General features: G+C 50.7%; 1 protein-coding gene and 1 long non-coding RNA gene across 9 annotated transcripts in view; one reads left to right on the top strand and one right to left on the bottom strand.

The window, feature by feature from the left end:
* LOC116657815 overlaps positions 1–15,482 on the top strand; it is a 44,935-nt gene extending 29,453 nt beyond the window's left edge. Inside the window, exon 3 of one of the 2 annotated variants that reach the window (XR_004312942.1) lies at positions 15,401–15,482. This is a non-coding gene — a long non-coding RNA (uncharacterized LOC116657815). Of the gene's footprint in view, positions 1–9,337; positions 9,459–15,400 lie in introns of those variants that run through there. The other variant, XR_004312943.1, reaches the window with a different exon arrangement.
* The window catches only part of HNF4A (hepatocyte nuclear factor 4 alpha), a 57,239-nt gene that overhangs the window by 3,463 nt on the left and 32,000 nt on the right, over positions 1–21,776 (bottom strand). For 3 of the 7 annotated variants that reach the window (XM_032461210.1, XM_032461211.1, XM_014566701.2), the window contains exons 2-9: positions 18,406–18,580; positions 17,218–17,312; positions 12,174–12,280; positions 11,327–11,482; positions 7,847–7,934; positions 6,817–6,972; positions 4,174–4,440; positions 889–1,041 (exon numbers count right to left, since the gene is read on the bottom strand). In XM_032461210.1, the coding sequence (XP_032317101.1) occupies positions 889–1,041; positions 4,174–4,440; positions 6,817–6,972; positions 7,847–7,934; positions 11,327–11,482; positions 12,174–12,280; positions 17,218–17,312; positions 18,406–18,580 (1,197 nt within the window). Of the gene's footprint in view, positions 1–888; positions 1,042–4,173; positions 4,441–6,816; positions 6,973–7,846; positions 7,935–11,326; positions 11,483–12,173; positions 12,281–17,217; positions 17,313–18,405; positions 18,581–19,099; positions 19,179–21,776 lie in introns of all 7 variants that reach the window. The other 4 variants (XM_032461212.1, XM_014566702.2, XM_006193504.3 and 1 more) reach the window with 4 other exon arrangements.

The raw sequence follows: 21,776 nt of genomic DNA, 5'->3' as shown, positions 1-21,776 counted from the left end.
CTGAGTCCCAGATCACAAAGTCTAAGTTATATGAAGTCTGGAAGGCTGTGGCTGGGCCATGGTCTGTGGTCAGAAACTTTTGTCCAAGTCCTTACAAACCCCATCTCCTCCACCACTTGATATGGAGACGTGGGCTGCTTCTCCTAAACCAGGGCCCAAGTATGACTCTCCCCAAGGATATGGGACAAGTGACAGGAACAGCCTTTCTTAGAGGAAAGGAGCAGCAGTAGATGAGACCCAAGCGTCTGGCTAACTGGCTTGAAAAATACCATTTCTTTGATATTTAGGTAGATGAGTATCAGAAACTAATGGTTCCAACCCCACTACAAATTCAGAAAGTGATTTTGACTATGACCCACTTGGCCAACTTTATTCAATGGCCAACTTTCCCAAAGAACAGTCTCAATGAAATGCAACCTCATTTTAGTGGACCACCTTATCCCAATGATAATCTTACTCTTTGAAGAACTTTGCCCAGTGACAAACTCACTCTTGTGAGATTTCACCTCAGAGGACAGTCTAGCCCAGTGGAGGTCCTCACCCAATGAATAGTCTCACCCAGTTATTTAATGGGTAGCCTTGCCCAATTGGGCAGCCTTACTTCAGTGAACAGTTTACCTAGAGGACAGCATCAGCCTAGTGGAGTTCTCACCCCAGTGGACATCTTCACCCCATGGACAACCTCATCTAATGGACTGCCTCATCCCAAGGACAGCTTCCTTCAGTGAATATATAGCCTTAATAAATGGATAGTCTCACCCCTCTTTCCTGAGCCCAGAGCACAGAGAACTGTTTTATCCCATGCCTCATCTTCTATATCCAACCTTCTCCAGATTTCCCCCTTAGGCCCCAAATCACCCCTTCCTGGGTAGAGCCCAAGTTGCCCACCTGCCTGCCCCCTGGGTCGGGGCCACTCACACATCTGTCCGTTGCTGAGGTGAGCAGGCATCGTGTTGGCAACAATGACGTTGGTGCCCATGTGTTCCTGCATCAGATGAGGGTGCAGAGGGTGATGGGCATGAGGTGCATCACTGGAGGACCCTGCAGGTAGATGAGGTACTCAGTGGGGATGGAGAGTCTGGGATAAGGATCATAGGCCTTGAGGCCCCATCTTCCTCAGATGTGGCCAATCAACCTGCCCACCCAATATTAACAGTGCCTATTGGGTTCCTATTTCTGGATTAGTAAACTGGGGCTTCCACTCCTGTCCATTGGCTTCATGAAGGTATTGAGAGGACCAACAAACCCAGAGAACAAAGGTGATTTGAAAGAAACAAGGAGCTTGTAAAGAAGCTGTGAGATCATTTAAATATTGCAACAAGTAGTGTATTGATTGCATGTTAATATAATGGATTTAATCAGTGGCTCTCAAAGCTCCTTGGTTTGTAAGTCCTTCAATCATTTGGTCCCAATTCACCATTAAGCCTCATCCCCCCACCTTTAGCCCAAATGACCTGCTTACAGCATCTGTGTGTCCCCTGTACTTTCCTAGCTCTATGCTTTTGCTCATACGTTTCTTCCACTAAAGAGACCTTCTCCACCCCACCGCCCACCTGCAGTGTCCACAAGTTCAAATTCCAGCTCATGTATCTCCTCCCTTGGGAAGTCTCTCCTGATTCTCCCCACTCCAGTGGGAAAGTAAACCTCTCCTTCCTTGGAATTCCCATAGTTATTTATCTGTAACCCATCCTTGGGGAACAACCATTTCTTCTCTCTGTGAGCATTACAATTACAGATATATTTTTCTTTGAGTTCCTAGCAAAGTATCTGGAACACAGTAACTGCTTTAAAAATTGTGTCAGAGAATGATAATACCATATATATGGGGTATGGCTTGGTAATAGGCTATGGTCACTAACATGACAATGATGGAATTTTAGGGCTTGCAATGGGCCTCTAAAGTATACATGTTACAATGACAGCTATCATTATTGAAAACCTATTATGCGCTGGCTGATGTTTTCATGGCACTTTTCATGTTTGACATAATTTAATCCTCACAACAATCCTGTAAGTTGGGTACCGTTATTAACCCATTCTACAGATGAGATTACTGGGCCCTGAAAGATGAATTGTCTTACTCAAGTTTATCTGGTAACAGAGTGCAAGCTCCTTCCTGATCCTGATCTCAATGACACCTGATTCACTATGATCCTATATAGTCACAGGGTCAAAATGAGAAATGAAATGAGTCACCATATGACAGGGGTTCTCAGTTGGGTGTGATTTGGGCCTCTCAGGGCACACCTGACAACATCTGACTGTTTGTCACCACTGGAGGAGTGCTATTGGCATCTCATGGGTAGAGACCACATATGTGGCTAAACAAGGTACACAACAGCCCCCACAGGAAAGAATTCTCCAGTCCCAAATAGCCGCTGAGGCTGAGAAAGCTCGCCCTTGGCTGTACCATCACCAGGAACTGCATCACCTCCACAGTCTTAAGTTCAAGCATCCTCACTTGGATCCTGCCTCCTATCCTCCCACCTCACTTCCTCCAGTACCATCTCTGCAAAAGTTCTCCAACCCTACTAAGGCTGTCAGTTCACTGATAGGACTTTTCACTATCTATCACCTATCTTTATTTCTCCTTTAGTACAGCCAAGATCCCATGGCCTATCATTATAGTCATTCCCTTGCAACCATCCTCAGCTCTCCGAGCTCCCCTTCTTAGCAGAACATTTTCAAAGGGTTGCCTACTCTTGCTGCCTCACTCAATTTCCAACTCGCTCACTGCATAACACCCCCATTCTGGTTTCCCTTTCCACGGTCTTCTGACACTGCTCTCAGCACAATCACCAAGAGCCTCCATGCTGCCAGTCCAGTGGACACCACCTTCCCCCTCCTGTAGAATTTAACACCATTATATGCTCTGTGCTCTTTAAAACACCCTTTTCTCTTGGATTCTGGGACTTCCCTGGCTTTTCTTCTATCCCCCGGCTGGTCTTCCTCCATCTCCTTCTGTGGAACCTAATTTCTAGAACACCACAAAGCTGCCTTTCATCCTAAGCTTTGGACTTACTTGAGCAACAGACTCTGGCATCCAGCTGTCTCCTTGATAACTCAGCTGGGATATCTAACAGTCATCACAAGCTTAAATCAGGTCTAAAATGATCTCTTGGTTCAACCTTCACCGCCACCACCACCATCCCCAGCCTCAAACTCTTTTTTCTCGAACTTCTCCATCTCATTAAGTTACTCCATCACCGTTCCTGTTCCTCAAAACAAAAATGTAGATTTTGTCCTTGACTCTTCCCCTCACTGCCTACATCTGATCAATCAGCTAATCCTGTGGGTTCTTCCTCCAAATAGATGTTCAAGTTTATCTATGCCAATAAGTTTACAGTCAGGCCTTAGTCCAAGCCTCCTTGTCCTTCCCCTCGTTGGAGATAGTGACATTTCTTAGGGGCCTCCTGTCTCCACTTTGCCCTCCTGAAATTCACTTTCTACCCAACAATCAGGATACTTTGTTTAAAATGTTCATCTGATTTTCACTCTTTTTTACAGTAGTTGCAGTGAGGATAAAATGCAAATTTCTGACCAGAGCATCCAAGGCTAAGTTTGTAACTCGGTTTCTGCCCGGTCTCCATCTTCATCTCATACGACTCCCCCATTTCACAACCTTATCTCTCTCAAACACACAAACTTCTCCTGCTTCAGGGCCTTTTGCACTAGTTACTCCTGCTTAGAATGTTTCTCTCTTGGCTTTTAATTGTTCTCTTTCCTCCCATTGATCAGGTCCATAGTATAAGAGACTTCAGAGATGTCTCCCTGAGCCAACCTAGCTAAAGAAGCCACTTTTCAGTCATACTCTATCATATTACCTGGTTATTTCAAAATCTGTAGTTGCCCTCTTTATTATATATTTGAGTCTCATCTGTTCCCATGAGGGTTTATACACCCTGGCACGTGCACACACGCTCAGACATGACCTCCAGGAGGACAGAGATCTTGTTCTCTGCTGAACCTCCAGCACTTAGAACAGTGACGGGAATGTGCTAGATTCTCAGTGCCCGAATAAACAGCCTATTGGCCCCATTTTCTTGATGAGAACAGGGAGGTAAAGGGATCTGCCCAAAGCTACGGCGTGGGGAAGTGATGGAGCTAAGCGGTGAACCCAGGTCAGAGTAAGGCCCGCCCACCCCCGCCCGCCCCCCGACCACCCCCGCTCACCTCTCAGCCCCTCCTGGGCCCGACACTGACCTCCCAGCAGCATCTCCTGTAGCAGGTTGTCGATCTTGGCCATGCCAAAGAGCTTGATGAACTGGATCTGCTCGATCATCTGCCAGGTGATGCTCTGAAGGGTGGGCAGCAGCAGCAGCAGCTCGCCAAAGCGGCCGCGGGAGTCGTACTGGCGGTCATTGATGTAGTCCTCCAGGCTCACCTGCACCTGGGAACGCAGCCTCTTGATCTTGCCCGGGTCACTCAGCCCCTTGGCATCTGCAACGGGAGGGATTGTGTCAGGGAGGGCAGCGGGGCCCAGCTGGAGCTCCTAGGGAGGTAGGACCCACATGTCCCCTGACTCCTTGGGCCCTGACAGGGGGATCCAGTGGCCCAGGTCACACAGGGAGTCCTCAGCAGTGCTGGGATGAGGATTCAGTGTCCTCAAAAAGCAGAGTGTACTAGCACAAGTCATAGCTTCCTGGACACAGGCAGAAGGTTTCTGTCACATTTCTTAAGATGCAGAACTAAAAGAGGGGAATGGGGGATGAAGGACAAGACTTCAGTAACACCCAACAGGGTACCTTGCAACCTTCCCACTTTACAGATGGGGAAACTGAGGCACAGAGCAAGGAAAGGACTCGGCCCAGATCACAAGGCTGCTTGTTGGCAGATCCATGATGTGGAACTGGGGCCCCTGACGCCCAGTTAAAGTCCCAGCATCCAGACCTCAGCACACGCTGCTTCCGCTGCCTTAGAATAGTTTCCTCCATCCCTATTCCCTTGTCTGTGTCGTCCTCGGGTCTCAGCCTAGTTTACACTTCCTCCAGGAAGCCTTCTCCATTCCACCCTCCCAAGTCTGCACTCTGAATTTGCCCATTATGTCCCCAAATTTCTGTGGCTCTTCCATCACTACTGACCACAGGGGATGTAACTGTCTCTTCCACCAGACTGTGAGCTTTGTGTAGGCAGCTGTAAATCTCTTTTGTCCTTTTTAACCCACCACCTAGAACCACGTGTAGTCAATATTTATTGAATAGTTAACTAGATGAGTAGAAAACTAGATGAAGGGGTGGGTGCTTGGATGGAAGGATGAGTGAATGAAAAAAAATCAATGGATAAATTCTAGCTCCTTAACCTAGAGGGTTATTCAAGTAGTCATCTAATAGTCCTCAACCTTCATGGAGGTAATACATTTATTTCCTTTTTTATGGATAAAACAAGTAGCAGAAAGAGAATTTCACATTTCCAGTCCAGGGCTCTCTCTCCTGGGCCACGTTTGTGCATTCTTTCATTCAGTCAATAAACATTGATTGAGCACCACCTACATGCTCAGCCCTGCCTGAGGTCACCTGTCCCTCCAAGCCAGCATCAGTAATCCTGCGCATTTTCCTGAGCAGTTACTACCCATCCAGCCCCATGCCGAGCACCCAGGCTCCCAAGGAAACTGAGACTAGAAATCTTACCCCCTCAAGAATCAGGGAATAACATGTAGTGGGTAAGAATATGGGCTGGAGAGCTAGATAGTCTGAAGTTCAAATCCAAGCTCTGCCATTTCCTGGTTGTGTGATCTTGGGCAAGTTAATCAATCTCCCTGTGCCTCAGTTTTCTTTTCTGCAAAATGGAGATAATAACAATTCCTGCCTCACTGATACCATGTTGCAAGTAACAAGTGAGATCATTCACAGGAAGCGTCTAGAACGGTGCCTTAGTGAGGGCGCCATAAACACTATTCATTTCTCCTCATCACTATTATTACTGGAGGCGATCTCCAGGCAAGGAGGGCCTGGCACTAAGGACATTGCCTGGCACACAGTAGGTCCTCGCTAACATGGAAGGAGGGAAGAACTCAAGCAAGCCTTTGGAGCCCAGGCATCTGGACATTGTGCGATGAAATCAGGCTTTGCACAAAGACACAGCTACAACGACATTGTGTGAGATGCAGGTGGGAAGTCAGTAGATGGAATGCGGAGACTGGGGATGCGTGATCTTTTTGTCCTGCTAAGGAACGTAGGAGATACTGCCTACAGTTGCGAGGACAACAAAGAAAAGCATAAGCACGTGACATTATAAAGGCAATCAGTAGAGACACTAAAATAGCAAGAAAAATGTATTAGGAGGATGGGGGAGAAAAGATGGGAATGGTGATAGAGAAAAGTGCGATCCTCAACTATCATAGGAGGGAAAATATGTTCTAAAACGGCTAAATCGAGAAATAGAAGGATGAGCACTTTATTTAGCACTAGAGAGGTAACTGCCAGAAGAAACAGTAAAAAGGATTGGAAGTGGTTCCCCCTGGGGAGTAGGCTTTGGATGGGAAAAGTGGTGTGGGGAGGACTACTTCCATTGTAAGTATGTATAGATATTATTTTGATTAAAAAACTTCCAAGAAAAAGAAAAGAAGTATGATAGGAGGTAGGAGAAGAAAGCAGGGAGGAAGAGAAAGAAAAAAACCAAGCCCCCAGGGTCAGTGCGTCCCACTAAGTCATATCAGCCCTTTGAGCCTTAATTCTCCTCATCTGTTAAATGGAGCTAAGAAAAATGACCTCTCCTGTGCTAAGGAGATGAGGCTGTAAGCTCAGGGAACATACCCCAGTGGGAGAAGTCTGACAGAGGGTCTGGAGCAGCAGGGGAGGGTGGGGGTGTGGGGTGTACCTGGGTCGAAGAAGATGATGGCTTTGAGGCAGGCGTACTCGTTGTCATCGATCTGCAGCTCCTGAAAGGGCAGTACCAGCTCGTCGAGGATGCGCACGGACACCCGGCTCATCTCTGCCAGCTCCGGGCAGTGCCGGGGGACGATGTAGTCATTGCCTGGGTGGGTCAGGAAGAAGAGGGGATGGGGAAGAGGCTTCAGTGCACCCCTCTCCCCTAGCCTTGGCCAGGCTCCGCCCTCTGCAGTTATATTGCAGCTGATGCCCCTGAGAGGGGGGCCCTGTGGGGATTGCCACGCCCACTTTCCAGATGAAGAAGCTGAGGCCCACGTTAAAGGAATGAGTTGCTTGAAGTCATTGGACTGGGCCTGGAGCCTGACTTCCTATGACCCCTTTCACATCACCCAAGTTCCATTCTCCAACGTGACAACAGACCCACAAGACTGATGACATTCAAGGGCCACTTGGGAGGCATAAAAGCATCAAGGAGAAGAGTTGAGATTCTGGAACTAACTGCCTGGGTTGAATCCTGCTTCTACCACTGACTAGCCAGATAAATTTGGGTAAATTACTTTCTGTGCCTCTATTTTTTCATCTATGAAATAGGGATAGATCATAGAGCTCACTTCATAGGGTTGTCGTATTAAAGGAGTTAGTATTTGTAAAGTACTCAGACTAGGGCCTGTGATGTGCCCTATACAAGCATTTAAAATAATAAACAAACACGCTGTGAAGGTGTAGGTGACACAGGCTGGGGTTTGTGCCATTCCCGACTGCCTCTTGCTCCTACTCCAGCAAGCATGCCAGAATACGCAGATTATTCCAGGGCTAACCCTGACTGTGCTCCAACTTTACTGCTGGGGAATTTAATTCCTCAAGTCCATGTTTCCTTGCATCCAAGGTGCAGGATCCAATTGAGAATACAGAAGACAGGGCCGTTCTTGATCTATCTGCCTTGCCTCTGCACACCACTGTGGAAATCCCCCATGGGCATGCCCTCTGCGGAGCCCCCGCTAGGCAGGCAGCATCCTCACCTAGAAGCAGAACGTCCTTGAACATCATGGAGCGCTTGGTGGCTCCGAGCAGTAGGTGCTCACCGGCGTGGGCTCTGAGCAGGGCCACCTGGAAGAGAGAAGGGATGGTGTCTGGTGTCCGCAGCCCTGGGTAGGCATCTGCACCCCTGGGGAGGCTTGCCAACTCAGTGACCCTGAGCAAGTCAGCTGAACACTCTCCTTGCCTTTACCTGCCAGAACTCTAAAATGGGCATCAGAAAACTGCTACTTTCCTCTCATAACTGATTAAAAATGGGGACCTGGAAAAGATTGAACAGAAATCTGAATGGGGAAAGAACATGTGCTCAGAGCTGAGAGACCAGGTGCTGACTGTGTCCTTGAACTGCTGTGTCTGGGGCAAACTGCTGCTCCCCTCTGGGCCCCCTTCGTATGCCTGGTAAAACTGTAACAACACTCTGGGTGGTGTTTTTTGTTTTTTGTTTTTCCAGCAGAGACTTAAAGGCTTTGATCAGACTCTGAAGAGTTCTAAAAAGTTCTAAAACTGTGGGTCCTGAATCCCTACCCTTGGACCAGCTATGAAAGAGTATGAAGAACGTTTTACAAAAACATAGATTATTAGGCCCTATGACCAGAGATTCTGATTCTGTATGTCTGGGCTGGGCCCAAGGATCTGTAGTTAACAGGCTCCTTGGTTGAATCTGATGTGCAGTTGTGTTTGGGAAACCATTGCTCCGGAAGAACTCCGGGGCATCTACCCACTTGATGTTGGAAGAGTCTAGATTCTGAGAAAGAGTTATAAGAATCTGGACGTGAATGTTGGTTCCTGAGGCAAAGGTGTGAGCACTGGTCCTTGGCAGGGGATCAGCCTGACTGGCCCTGTCCCTCAGACAGGACGAGGCAGACTTGCAGGCTGAAGTCTGATGTGGGAGCCCAGCCAGTGCACAGGAGGACATCGCCTGCCTTTTCAGAACCATCTGCTTCAGTGCTTGCATGAGGACCAGAGGATGGGGCTGGTTAAAACAGTAGCAGGCTGGTAGCCTCAAGGATCTGATCTGCAAGGTTGGGTAGGAAGTTTGGAAGTTCTTTTTAGCAGGGCTAGACTAGGAGGCAAAAATGCTCTTATTCATTAATTCATTGGATTGCTCATTCTTTCAATCATCAAATGTTGAGTGCCTACTAAATGCCAGACAGTTGTTTGGGGGCACAATAGTGAAAGAAAAGGAAAGGGGGAGGAGGAGAAAGAAAGAAAAAGAGAGAGATGGAGGAAGCAGGATAGATGGATTGAGGGAGGGAGAGAGGGTAAAAGGAATGAAGGTGAGGGTCGTGTGATAAAGAGCAGTGGGTCAAGAGCAACTACATCAGATGCGGGGGCCAGAGAAGGCCTCTCTAAGGAGGTGACAGTGTTTTAAGGCATGGAAGACACCAGGCACATAGTAAGCATTCGGTAATGATTTGTTTGAATGAAGAAGGAATAGGTGAATGGATGAGCCAGCTACTTAACTTCCTTTCCAGATCAAGCCCCTCCCGCAGATGTGCCCTTACCTCATCTATTTCCCCATGGCTAAGCCTGGTGAGGATGACAGGAAAAGAGGAGAAATGGCAAACAGCTTTGGTGGCGAGAGCTCCCTTTCCATGACCTGGACAACGGGAGGCCAAAGGATGCTGATTATCGAGCACTTCCGATATGCCAGGCACTCGTCACTCACCCCAGGTGCCTCTCCAATCAAGAGGTACGAGATCTGAATTCAAACCCTCAGCTCTGTGGCTGTCTTGCTCTGTGCCCTTGGGCAAATCCCTCTTTCTCTCCAAGTCTCAGTCCCCTTACCCAGTGCTATCCAGCCTTGTAGGTTTCAATGGGTTGATGTCCAAAACAAATCAAGAAGCAAACAAATGTAGAAGGTGGTTCCTGGGACAATGTGGACAGATTTGGGGAGTCCTTTGGAGAACAAAGTCCCCCCAGTTCTCCCAGATGTGCCTCACTCATCTTGGACAAGGTGAGCTCCTACCGTGAATGAGGAGCTAGAAACCCTCCTGGCTCTGGGTCTAGCCCCTTAACATGGTGGCTGTTCTGGGGGTGGGCAGGCAGGGGGTGGTGATGTTAATGATTGTCCTGTGTTACTGGCCACCCATCACTGCTCTCTGAGAATGCTCTGAGCCCCAGCCAGGGAGGTTTGGGTGGGAAATCGAGGTTAACAATTGCTCAGCTTGGGGGTATCTTGTTGCCCTGCTGAGCCCCTGGGAAGGAACAGAAGGGATTAAACATTAATATGGACTCTCCAGCAGAGGGGACCAGGGCCAGAATACGAGGAGCAGGGGAGAAGGCAGAGGCAGCTCAGCCAAGATCCCTGCCTTGTCATCCCTCCCAAAGCGGAGAGGAAGCCCTGTGAGAGGGTGCCTGGTCTAGCCCCATGTATGAGGGTGAGGACCAGCCAAATCAGTATTTTCATAGGATAATAATACATGCTCCGGGAGAGCCTGGGCATCGCAGGAGGCAGAGAAGCCCTGGGTTCCACAAAGTTTAACAGCTGCCTTGCCTGCAGGACTTCTCGAAACTGTAATCGACTGACATGCTTTGCCAGTCTTTTGTGCAAGTGTGCAAAACAGAGAAGCAAATGCACCAGGAGCAGGAGTCTGGAACACTGTCCATCGGTACCCCCAAGCTTCCCTGAGATTGAGAAGGTGACCCAGACGGGAAAATGTCTGCCGAGCCTCGGGGTGCCCTGGACAGGAGCTACCATTTGCAGTATCTCAGAAACTCAACTGTCCTCAGACCTCACCCCTCAGCCCCCTTTTTCCCTTGGGCCATTTTTGGTATGCCAAAGAATGTACTTTGGGAAATAAAATGCTGAGTTAACCCATCTTGGTGGGATAAAAGGAAGAAACTGGTTTTCAGGGAGGCCTGCTGTGGCCCAGGACTGTAGAGGCGCTCCATTACATGATTTACGTTTTTCAAATGGTGCTGTCTTCAATCCTGCCAACAACTTTCTGAAGTGGACATTACAGTTCCCTCTTTACAGATAAGAAAACAGAATTTGTCCAAGATCACACAGAAAACCTACCTTAGAGCCAGAGCTCAAGCCCAAATCTCCTGATCCCTGGCCCTGAGCCCCTGTCAACATCCCTCCGAGGAGAGCCGCCTGGTGCAGTGGTGCAGTGGTGCAGTGGTGCAGTGGCTGCTGACCCGGACTTTGGAACTTGCCTGCCTGTTTTAACACCAGCTGTGTTGGATTCTAGCTGTGTGACCTTGAAAAAGTTATTTAACCTCTCTGGGCCCCAGTTTCCTCATCTAAGAGATGGTCATAATAATTGTATTATACCCTAGGGTTTTTGGAAGGATTAAATGAGTTACTATTTGTAAAACAATTCAAACAGCTCCGGGCGCATATGAACAGTATGTGTTTGTTAAATACAATCAAACCAGTCCAAAGCTACACCTCAGGTGGGCCAGCAGGACCCATCTGCCCAGGGCCCGCACTGCCCGCGGTCCGTGTCCACCCTTACCTGGTCATCCAAGGGGAGGTCACAGAAGGCTGGGATGTACTTGGCCCACTCGACGAGCACCAGCAGCTGCTCTTTCATAGACTCACACACATCTGCAATGCTGGCAATCTTCTTCGCCCGAATGTCTCCATTGATGCCAGAGACAGGGGATGTGATCTGGCGGAGACGAAGGAAAATGCTGGGAATGGCTGGCCCTCCATATAGTCTGTCCACTGCACGGAGCCCCTGCCCAGGTACTTTCCTTGTCTGGAAAAGGGGAGCCGGACTGTGGGTTCCTTCTCAGTGCTGAAGGAAGCTCAGAGGAGAATGGACAGAAGGGAGGATGCCAAGGAGGCAGTTATGAGGGAGGACGGCTCTCTCTGGGCCTTTCCCTGCTGGCTGTCTCCTGCCTCCTCCTCCACCAGCTCCTTAGAACCCCAAGGAACCCCTCAGCCCTAGAGATGAAGCAGGGCAAAAATCCTCATCCTCATCAGATAGGTGAAGAAACTACTGCCCAGAGAGGTGCTGTGACTTGCCCAAGGTCACACCACAAGGGGCTGGCTGAGCCCCAGTTTGCTACTTTGCCCACTTGTCTCCCACTCTTCCCTCAAGGCTAAGCTGACCTCAGGCCCTCAGTGAGAGTAAAGACTGCTTGGCCTGAAGAATGTAGGTCCCAGAGGGCCCCCAGAGGGCCAGACCTGGGTTTGAGTTCTGTCTTTGTTGACTAAACTGGCTGTGTGACCCTGGACTCAGTTTCCCTTCTGTGATATCGAGTGCCCTTGCTGTCCACTGGCTGGGGAGGACAGGAATAGAGTTGAGACACCTCTTGGGGTGGGGATCCATAGGTGGATGGAGGGTCCCCCGGTACCTGCTGGGACAGGACCTCGGCCTGTAGGAGCGCATTGATGGAGGGCAGGCTGCTATCCTCGTAACTCGATCTGCGAGTGCTGATCCGGTCCCGTTCATTCTGGACGGCTATGAGGAGGCAGAGAGAGATGAGGAGGGATGGCTGCAGGAGTGATCCAGCCACCACTGGAGGCAGGCAAGGTAGAAATGACTTGGCAGAGGGTTTAAGGTGGGCCTTGAGCGGTGAAGAGGAGGTCTGTCTAGATGACAGGCTTTCAAGCTCTGTTTTAGGAAAGGGTCTCCTTCTTTCCGATGAAAGTTTGTAAAACCAGCAAAATGATACTCTGGGTGACTTAGAGATGGCCCAGAGATTCCAGAACCATCAGGGAGTGCATGTGCCCAGAGACAGCACAGGAAAGCTCTGGTTCCCTCCCACCCCACCACTGGAGCCTCTCCCAGAAACTCAGAGATCCAGGGCCTCTGTCCACCAGGGCCCCACACCAGGTCAGTTCTGGCCTAAGACGGTCCTTCTATTGCCCTGTCCCTTGGAGTCTGGGAGGCCTCACAGTGGAATGAAGCTTTGCTGAAGCTGAAAGGAGGGAGGATGGGGCGGCAGGAGTCCTGGGTTCCTGTTCAGAACTCACCACTCACTCTCTGTGCTGGCAGGGATCCCGTTCTCTCTCCGGGCCTCGGTTTCCTCATCTGTAAGCTTTTCCCTCCCAAACCTGCTCTTGATCTTTCCCATCTCAGGAACAGACAGGTTTATCCTTCCTGCCAGCCTAGGAGTCTCACTATAGGTCTCTTTCTCTCACCTCCCCCTTCAGTTCACCCTCCAAATGCCATCAGTAATCCTTACAGAAACCATCTGCGGCTCCCACTCTGGGCTGGGCCCTGGAGAAGTTCAGACCCTTCTCACTGATCGCTTTGCTTCTGGCCTTGCCCCTGCAATCTGTGCACCTCCCGGAAGACCAAGGGGTCCGCTAAAACCGAACTCGGGTCATATCCCTCCTCTGCTCAAAACCAGGGCCTTGCCGTCTCACACGGAGTAAAGCCACAGCCCCTCACGATGATCCTTCCTCTCTCATCTCGCCTTTACTCTCTCTGCCCATCAAACCTGCCTCCCCGCTGTTCCTGGGACTCACGCAGCCACTCTCGGGGCCTTCACCACGGCTGTGCCCACTGCCTGGAGTTCCTCCCCCACTGCCCCCACCCCCGGCTAAGCTGCTGCTGCTTCCTTTACTCAGGTCTCTGCACAAATGTAACCTTCTCAGCGACACCCTCTCTGACCACCCTGTCTGATGTGGCATCCCTCCCATAGGCTCTGCCCTTTCTGCTGCTTCATTTTTCTTCTTACTACTTATTCTCTGTTTTTCCTTCCCTCTCTGTCTCTCCTAAGAGAAGGAAAGCTCCAGAAAGGCAGAACATCATCCCTCTTGTCCTCTGCTGCAGCCCCAGCAACTAGAACAGAGCCCGGCACACAGTAGGTGCTCAGCAAATATCTGTTGAGTGGTTGAAGGAAGCTGCTGGATGAGACGAGCTCTGATTCTTCGATGCATCCTTTTTCTCAAAGGAATGTTGACATTCCCGCTGTTCAACTCTCTTTCAATTTCACACGTTGTTGAAATCAGAGAATGAAAGTCAAATCATCCAGAGGGAGCCCAGGAGTTAGTGGGATGTAATAGGTCCCAAGGTAAGAAACCTCCTCTCCCCAGACCCACCACCCTGGATGGGGCCAGCTCCCGGCACCGCTCCCCTGCCCGAGTCCCACCCGGCCCACGGCACCCCTCCCACGGCTGCCAGCCCACACCCACTGGGGCGCCAAGTGGTGGCGGGCCTAAGAAAAGGGCTGCTGTCAGCAGCTGGGGATTGGGCTCCTCAAGGTTAGGCCAGCGTTATCAGTGCCCGGCGCGAGCTCAGTCACGGAATGATGTTTTCCAAATGTTTGCTCAGTATTAGCAGGTCGGGGACCTAATGTAACTTCTATTGAATATTAACCGGCTTAGGCAGAGGCAGAGAGGAAGATGAGCCTGTCTTCTGAGAGGACCCCTGAGTGGGGTCCTGTGGAGGGGGGCTTGGCCGGGGTTCCCGGGAAGGGCCCATCAGATGGTCCCTGGCCCACCACCGAATTGCACCTCCTGCATCCCTGGCCCTGCTTCCTGGGCTGGTTTTCCGATGCAGGAGCTGGACATTTGTCCTGGGTCAACCAGCAAAGGCCCAGCTAGGTGTTAGTTTATAGGAAAGAATTAGTGACCTGCTGTTGGGCCCACTGACCCCAACCAAGTTTCTCCCCAGAGTCCCCCTTCAGGGAACCCACTTCTGACCACTGTGGAATGTCCTTGGGCCATACTCACAAGACTTTGAGATTCAGAGCCCTTCCCTGTAGTCAAGAGGAAGCTTCAGGAATCTGGACGAGAAGATACCACCCAAGGCCATCCTTTCTAGTTTTAATCCAGGGACCTTGGTGTCTGCTCAGCTCTGGGGAGTCTGAGCTCTAGCCCTGATCTCTGCTAAAGCAGTCACATCACTTCTCTGGTCTCAATTTCCCTATCTGTACAATGGGGAGCAGGTAGATTTAATGACCTTGTATACACCTAACTGGTCTATAAATGCTATGTTTGCGGCCCATGACTTCCTGTCCTCAAGGACAATGTTAAAGTTTTAATCCCTAGATCTTCCTAATAAAGCCATTGAGGAAGGGAAATAAAAACTTGTCCCAACTCTCCTGATCACTGGGGCTTCCACTGAGAATCTCTCTTGACTTTGGGGATTTACCACCAGGCTGAGGAGGGGTATTGGGACTGTAAGACTTAGGTAGGGCTAATGATGCCCTTACTTCCCAGAGCTTGACCACAGCGGCAATGGAACACTTTGCTACCCTGGCCTGTTCTCAAAGCAACCAAGCAACTGCGTGTGTCATGATCTCCTGGTTAACCCAAGCATGGAAATTAGCACCAGCCTTTACTAGCCCACACTCACTTGCCATCGGCCAGTACTCCTCTCCTCCTGGCATCATGCCACTTTCTCTGAGACAAGAGGTAATCAGCTATTTTCAAGGCTAAGCTAAGGCAGAATGGCTCTCCCTCCCTTTCCAAGAGCCGGGATCCAGGCCTGCTGCCTCTGTGGCAGGTCCCTGGGAGGACCAGGGAACAAACACGCAAGTCCTGGTGGGCGTTGCGTACTTGATCAGTGAGTGCACAGCCAGACTCACAGAGCTCGAAGGGCTCATTACCCACTCCCGCCATTTTATAGACATGAATACTGGAGCCCAGGTGGGGCAGAAACTTCCCCAAAGTGGCAAGCATGAATATGGCTCTGAACGTTTAACAAGAGACATCTATGAAGACCAACTAGATGCAGGACCTACAGCCTAGGAAAGTAGCCATCTGCTCAGGTAAGCTGCCAACCTTTCTCCCACTTGCCTGTCACAAGGCCTGGAATTTTAACCCGAGAGATTCATCCTCTCAAACCTAAAATCTTAGGCTGTCGAGCTATTAGAATCAGTGACTGTTAGAACCCTAGACTGTCCAGCCCTTAGGACTGTAGCTCTCAGTCTTTTTCTTGCCTCCAGCTGTTCATACATGAACCATATCCCCATTCATAACATTTCTCTTCCCACAAAGTCATTCTCAGCTTCAATGTGAGAGTGGCTCAACCCCAATGAAAACTGGGTAGGGGAGAGAAGCGGGGCATTTGTCCTTTGAAAAAGCCGCCCCCCAATTTGAGGACCACTGAGGTCTGGATGTGAGAATCGTGGTGTTACAACAGGAGGGGGCCTAGGAGACCACCTACTCCATCAGGACTACAGGCCCAGGTTTCCCAACGGGGCTCGTGAATGAACTCAAAGGGCCCTGGAGGGATGAGACCCAGAAGATATTTCCCAGGGAGGTGAGGGCAGAGAAAACAGGGGCTCAGGGGCAGAGTTGGGGAGGGGAGGCTGCCAAAGCCAAGTTCCCCTCCTTCCCAGTCAGCCTGGGGAAGGCTGGGTCCCAGGATCCTGCTGTGGGGTGGGGTGGGGTGTGTGTGTTTGTACAGAACTAGACCAAGGGTCTTGGCTGGTGTGCCACAGCTGCAGGCCGGAAGTGAAGGTCTGGAGGCTGGTCCCAGGGCTGGGAAAGTGAGTTGAGCAGAGAAGGAGACAAAGAGATTTGAAAATGAACTGTAGTTACTCAGAGAAGCAGTTAAAAGATGTTTGCCTTCTCAGCTTGAGCTAAAAAACTTTTAAACGTTCCTGGGGTCTGCAGGGCACCACAGATAGCATTGAGGTATTGTCCGAACAGCAATGAATTCGAGTCCAAAGCTCTGGGTTCAGACCTCGGAGCTTACTTTGATCAGATGTGGGAGCTTGGGAAAGTTGCTGAACCATTCTGGGCCTCAGTTCCCTCACCCATGAGTCGGAGGATGATAATATGACCAGCCACACAGGGCTGTCATGAGAATGAAAGGAACTGTCAAGTGTACAGAAGCCCAGCCAGGTGACTGGCATCTGCTGGTGGCAGGAGGCCTGGAGAGCCCTGAATAAATGTTGTGTTCCCACCCTCCTCACCCCAGGACGGGTCTGGGGCCTTGTTCCCACTCCAAGTACATGAGAACTCTGGATCATCTGATACCCAAGATTGAACACAAAGTAACTGAGGCCCTTCCTATCCCTGAAACAGGAAGCTCAGGAAGAGAACCCTCCCCCCCCAGCCTCATTCACATTTGCTGAGTCTGAGTGGTGGGTCCGTGGATATTTGTAATGTCAGTCTTTACCCTTTCCTTAATGTTGGCCATAGCATATTAAGAAAAAATACCCAACTTGGCTGCGTGGTGGTGGTGCAGGCTGGGGTGGTGGGGCTGGGAACCTGAGTAGCTGAAAGGGGGAGCTTATCTCTTGGAATCTTTCTCAAGACCAAGCCCAGCCCCTCCCTATGGGCAGATTTTCAGGCCCTCCCTCCTCTCAGCCATTAGCCAGTCACCCTGGGGCCTATCACCAAGTCATAAAGTTGTAGCCTCCCTTATAAAATGACTGACGAGAGCTTGTGGGCACGGGTGGGGCAGTGGGGTGGGAGGGGGAGGGCCAGGCTCACCTTCCTTCTTCATGCCAGCCCGGAAGCATTTCTTGAGCCTGCAGTAGCGGCACTGGTTCCTCTTGTCTTTGTCCACCACGCACTGTCGGCTAAATCTGGGGAGGACTTTGGATGGTTGGATGGAGAAGGGACAGCCCTCCCCTTCCCAGGACTGAACGAGAATCCTGGCCATCTGGTTGACCCCCAGCCTCCTCGCTCAAACCCTTCATCCCAGGTGTTCTCCTGCTAATGAACCAGGAGCTGGAAAGGTCCGGTGGACTCTGTAAGAGCCCAACCCTGTCCCACTAATCACGAGGAAACTGAGGCTCAGAGAGGTGGCACGTGTCCTCAGATCACTCAGCCGCGGGTACAGGGCACTGCTATTTCCACCACATCCTGTAAAAGCCTAGAGCATTTGCAGAGTGGGCTCCTGGTTATGGATCAGCACCAATACTTGATCCATGTAAGTCACTTTCTGGAGTGGGATATGGAGTAGGGGCAGGACCCACAGTGATTATGGGTGGGAGCCTGAGTGTCAACCTGGGCTCTGCCGTTGATTCAAGCTGGGTGACCTTGGGCAAATTCCTAGTCCTCTCTAAGCTGCAGCTTCCTCATCTATAAAATGAGAATAATAATAGTAATCACCGTGGAGAGGTGTTGACAGGTGAAAATGAGACAGTTTCGAATGGGGCTGGGCACTGTGTCTGTTCAGAGTCAGTGCTTGTAACTGACAGCTGCTATTACTGTATTATTGTTGTTACCCAGAATGGGAGATACTTCTGAAGGAGGGATCTCCAAGGCCTTGAGAGAGGTGGAAAGGCCCGGGGCCAGCCCCCTATTTGCCCCAGAAAAAGCACCAGGTCAGGGGATGGACGTCACCCTTGATCCTAAGCCTCTGGGATCCCCATTTGCTAAATGGGAAACATACCAATGAGCTTGTGGAACAGTTAATAGACACAAGGACTTAATACGGTGCCTGGCACATAATAAGTACTCAGAAAAGGGCAGCCAGTAGCTTCATGATCAATAAATGAGGTTTCTAGAATAGATGTTCCCATCTGGATTTTCAAGGCCTAAGAAACAAACCAAAGGAGGCTTGAAGGCCCTGAGGGGCAGATCCCCCTGGGCCTCGGCAGAGAGCAGACAGACCCGTGGGGACTTTAGCCCAAGTGGGCCTATTTCCCAGCTGGAGAAATCAAGGCCCCTCACCTGCAGGAGTACATGTGGTTCTTTCTCACACTCCTCCGGAAGAAGCCCTTGCAGCCGTCACAGCTTGAGGCCCCATAGTGTTTGCCTGTGGCCCGGTCCCCACAGATGGCGCACAGGGCACTGACACCCAGGCTGTTGGGTGCGTTGAGGTTGGCACCTTCTGTTGGGGATGTGTCTGTACCAGAAAAGAAAAGAGTGAGGATGCAGGAGGGGTCAAAAAGTCACCTCTTGGGGGCCATGCTCTCCCGCTGGTTTCGATTCAGAAACTGACATGAGCACTGTAGGGGCCTCCCCGGGTTTCAGCCTCAGCCACAGTGGTGCTGTTCCCACTCCCTCAGTGACCTTGGGCAAGTCTTTTGACATTTGGGAACCCCCATTTTGCATCTAGGACTTAGGGATGGTTGTGACACTGACTTCACAGAGTTGTTTATGAGGGTGTGCTCCTCCCCGTGGTGGAGACTGCTAGCCCCAGCTTTCTCTGGGCAGTAACGAAAACCTGGCTATCTCCTAGGATGCACCCAGCCCTTAAAGACCCTGACTGGCTGGGCAGGGGAGGCTATGAACAAATATCCCCCCAGCACCTGCCCAGAACCAAGTCCTCGTCTTCATTTCTTGCTGAGTGACCAGGGTTGAGTGGGTCTCAGCTTGGCACACAGGGGCCCTGCAAACTCTCCCAGGGAATAGGAAGACATACATCAAGGACAGTAGCTCATCTGCCTTCCTGGGAGGGTCATGGCATCAATCTAGGTGCCTCATAGCAAAAGCTGCTGCATCTGTATAAATGTGAGGAGAGGGAAAGAGGCAGGTGGCGGGGGTCCTGGGGTCTAGTGCTGCCACTAATTCACCTGTGATCTTGGGTGACTTCCTTTTCCTTGCTTCTGTTTCCCCTGGGCCTCAGTTTCCCTGACCGTAAAAGGGGGCAGTTTGACTGGTCCAGTTGTTTCCCTTTTTTTTTTTTTTTTAACATTTCAGCAGCTGAACCATCTTTTTTGTAAGCAGATCTTCCATCAAGGATAGACCTCATAGAGAAGATGATAAACGTTAGGGACTGTCTCCCCAGAAAAATGTCTGCACACACACACACCACACAAAGTCGTGCACACACACGTATTTTCATGGAAACCCTGAATCCAACCTTGAATTCCTAGGGAACATCTGGCTAAGAACCAGAGAGGGGTATAGCATGTAGTTAAGAGCATGAACTCTAGCCCTTCTGCCAAGTTGAAACCCCAGCTTGCCCGCTGCTTAGTCACATGACCTTGGCTGCATTCGCTTACTTCTCTGTGCCTTCGTTTTCCTCACTTGTATAATGGAGAACATGATAAGCCCCTAGGGCTGTTATGAAGATTCAGTGAGTCAATCTATGTGAAGTACTTGGCACACAATAAGCACTATGTCAGCATTTGTGAAATAAAAACTTTTCTGCCGAAGAAAACTCTCAGAGCAGAGGACTTCCAGGCTCCACACACAAGCAGACCCTGCCACATCTCTGCCGTGGCCTGGCTGAACACCTCCTAGACTCCTGAGGATGCCCAGGAGCGCAGCCCCCTCCACTTGGTGAATTATTCCCGGAGATGGGGATAATTGTTAAGCTGCGTTGGTGCCCTTTCTCCCTCTGTCTTGCCTCCTCCAACCCCTGGGAGAGCTGCCCCCACAACTCAGGCAGAGGCTGGGGGAAGGGGCTCCCATATCCCAGGCAAGATTGGCTGGGTGCTGCCAAGTGTATCATCCTACCCCCGGGGTCAGCTCATGGCCCCCATTTCCCAGGTGAGAACATCAAGGCTCAGAGAATTTGGGACTTGCCCAGAGTCATCACATTGCTGTTAAGTAGAGGAGCCAGATTTATGGTCCAGGCATGCGGGCCGGTGCTGGACTCTTGCCAGTGCTGGACTTGTTGAGGTGACTTCTGGGGCCTCTGATAAATAAGGACTTCAGCTGCTTCTGAATCAGGGGTAGGAGGTGGATGGAGAGCTAGCCTTAGAGCCTTCGAGCCACTAGCCCAGCATGTATGCGAAAAATAACCCCAACTCTCAACTCACTTCAAACTCTAGTGGGGAACATAGACCCTTATAGATGCTCAGAGTTCCTGAGATAACTCATGCGGACCCAGGACCAATTACCAGTGCAAAGCACTCAGTGCCTTGTCTTATTTAATCCTCTGGTTAGCCATGGGAGGCAGGTGCTATGATTTGTTCCCATTTCACAGATGAGAAAACTGAGGCTCAGAGAGGAAAATGGCTTGGCAAGTTCACACAGGTAGGTAGGATCTATGCCAGAATTTGAGCCCAGATCTTTCTGGCTCCAGCACTGGAGGCTGTCCTATCTTCAGGCTTGGCCTCTGTCTGCCCCATGAACACACAATTCCTGGGAGCTGGAGGCATGCACTCTGAAGGGGTGATGGGGCCAGGCTCAGGAAGCAGCCCAGGACTGGGCAGTGGCCAGGTGTGGGAGCACACACTGTCCTTCTGGGGTCACACACACCCCACCTAGTGCAGCAGCTCTTTGTTTACCATTTTCTGTATGTTTTCCCCTTGGTTCCCTCACATGATCCCCGGATACTCCTAAAAGCCAGCCAGCCAGCCAGCAGTCCTAGGGTGACGAAGCCCATTTTGTAGGTGATACGGAGGCAGGAGAGGGGAGGTGATGTACCCAGGATTACACAGTCTGTGAATGGCGGGGGCAGGTGAGAAGCTGGTAAGACTGACCATGCACAGTGCTGACACCTCTTTCTGGCTGAGCTGAGCTGACTCAGGTTCTACAGACCTTGGGCTGAAGCCACAGAGCTGTGGAAGGAAGGCAGGTGGGAGGCTGACTACAGCCAGTGGCACCCCCTCTCCACTGAGGCTGGCCTGCGATCAGTTAGGTCCTCCTCGCTTCCAGGCCTCCTCCCTTCCCCCACCTCCTTGCAGAAGAGAACCCACCCCCACTTCACATGCGCTCTCAGGGATGTGGGAACGAATGTATAAACCTGGGAAGGGACACACAGGCAACACAATCTGCCCTGAGACAAATGGATGTGTCGCTGATGTGAATTGCGTTTGTCGAATGGCAGCCCTGCAGATCATGTCTGCACGATCACTTGTGCATCCGAGCGCACTGACCACCATCCCCACCGCCGGCTGGGGTGCACACATGTGCACAAGCAGGCACAAACAGGGGTGTGAGACAGAATGCCCAAATGGGACGTACATCCAGGAAGCACGGAGCACACAAACCAATCCATATCCACAGCAAACATGTGCAAATATCTACAGGCACACATATATACACTCATCGCCACTCTGGGACATCAGACAAACGCAGGCATCAACAAACACAGACCCAGTCAGTGAACAAATGCAAATAGCCGTAGACGCAGTACATGCGCACGC

This window comes from Camelus ferus, chromosome 19, assembly GCF_009834535.1.
Source record: "Camelus ferus isolate YT-003-E chromosome 19, BCGSAC_Cfer_1.0, whole genome shotgun sequence".
Taxonomy (NCBI): domain Eukaryota; kingdom Metazoa; phylum Chordata; class Mammalia; order Artiodactyla; family Camelidae; genus Camelus; species Camelus ferus.
The sequence above is the reverse complement of the archived record's forward strand: the minus strand, read 5'-3'. Positions and strand labels throughout refer to the sequence as shown.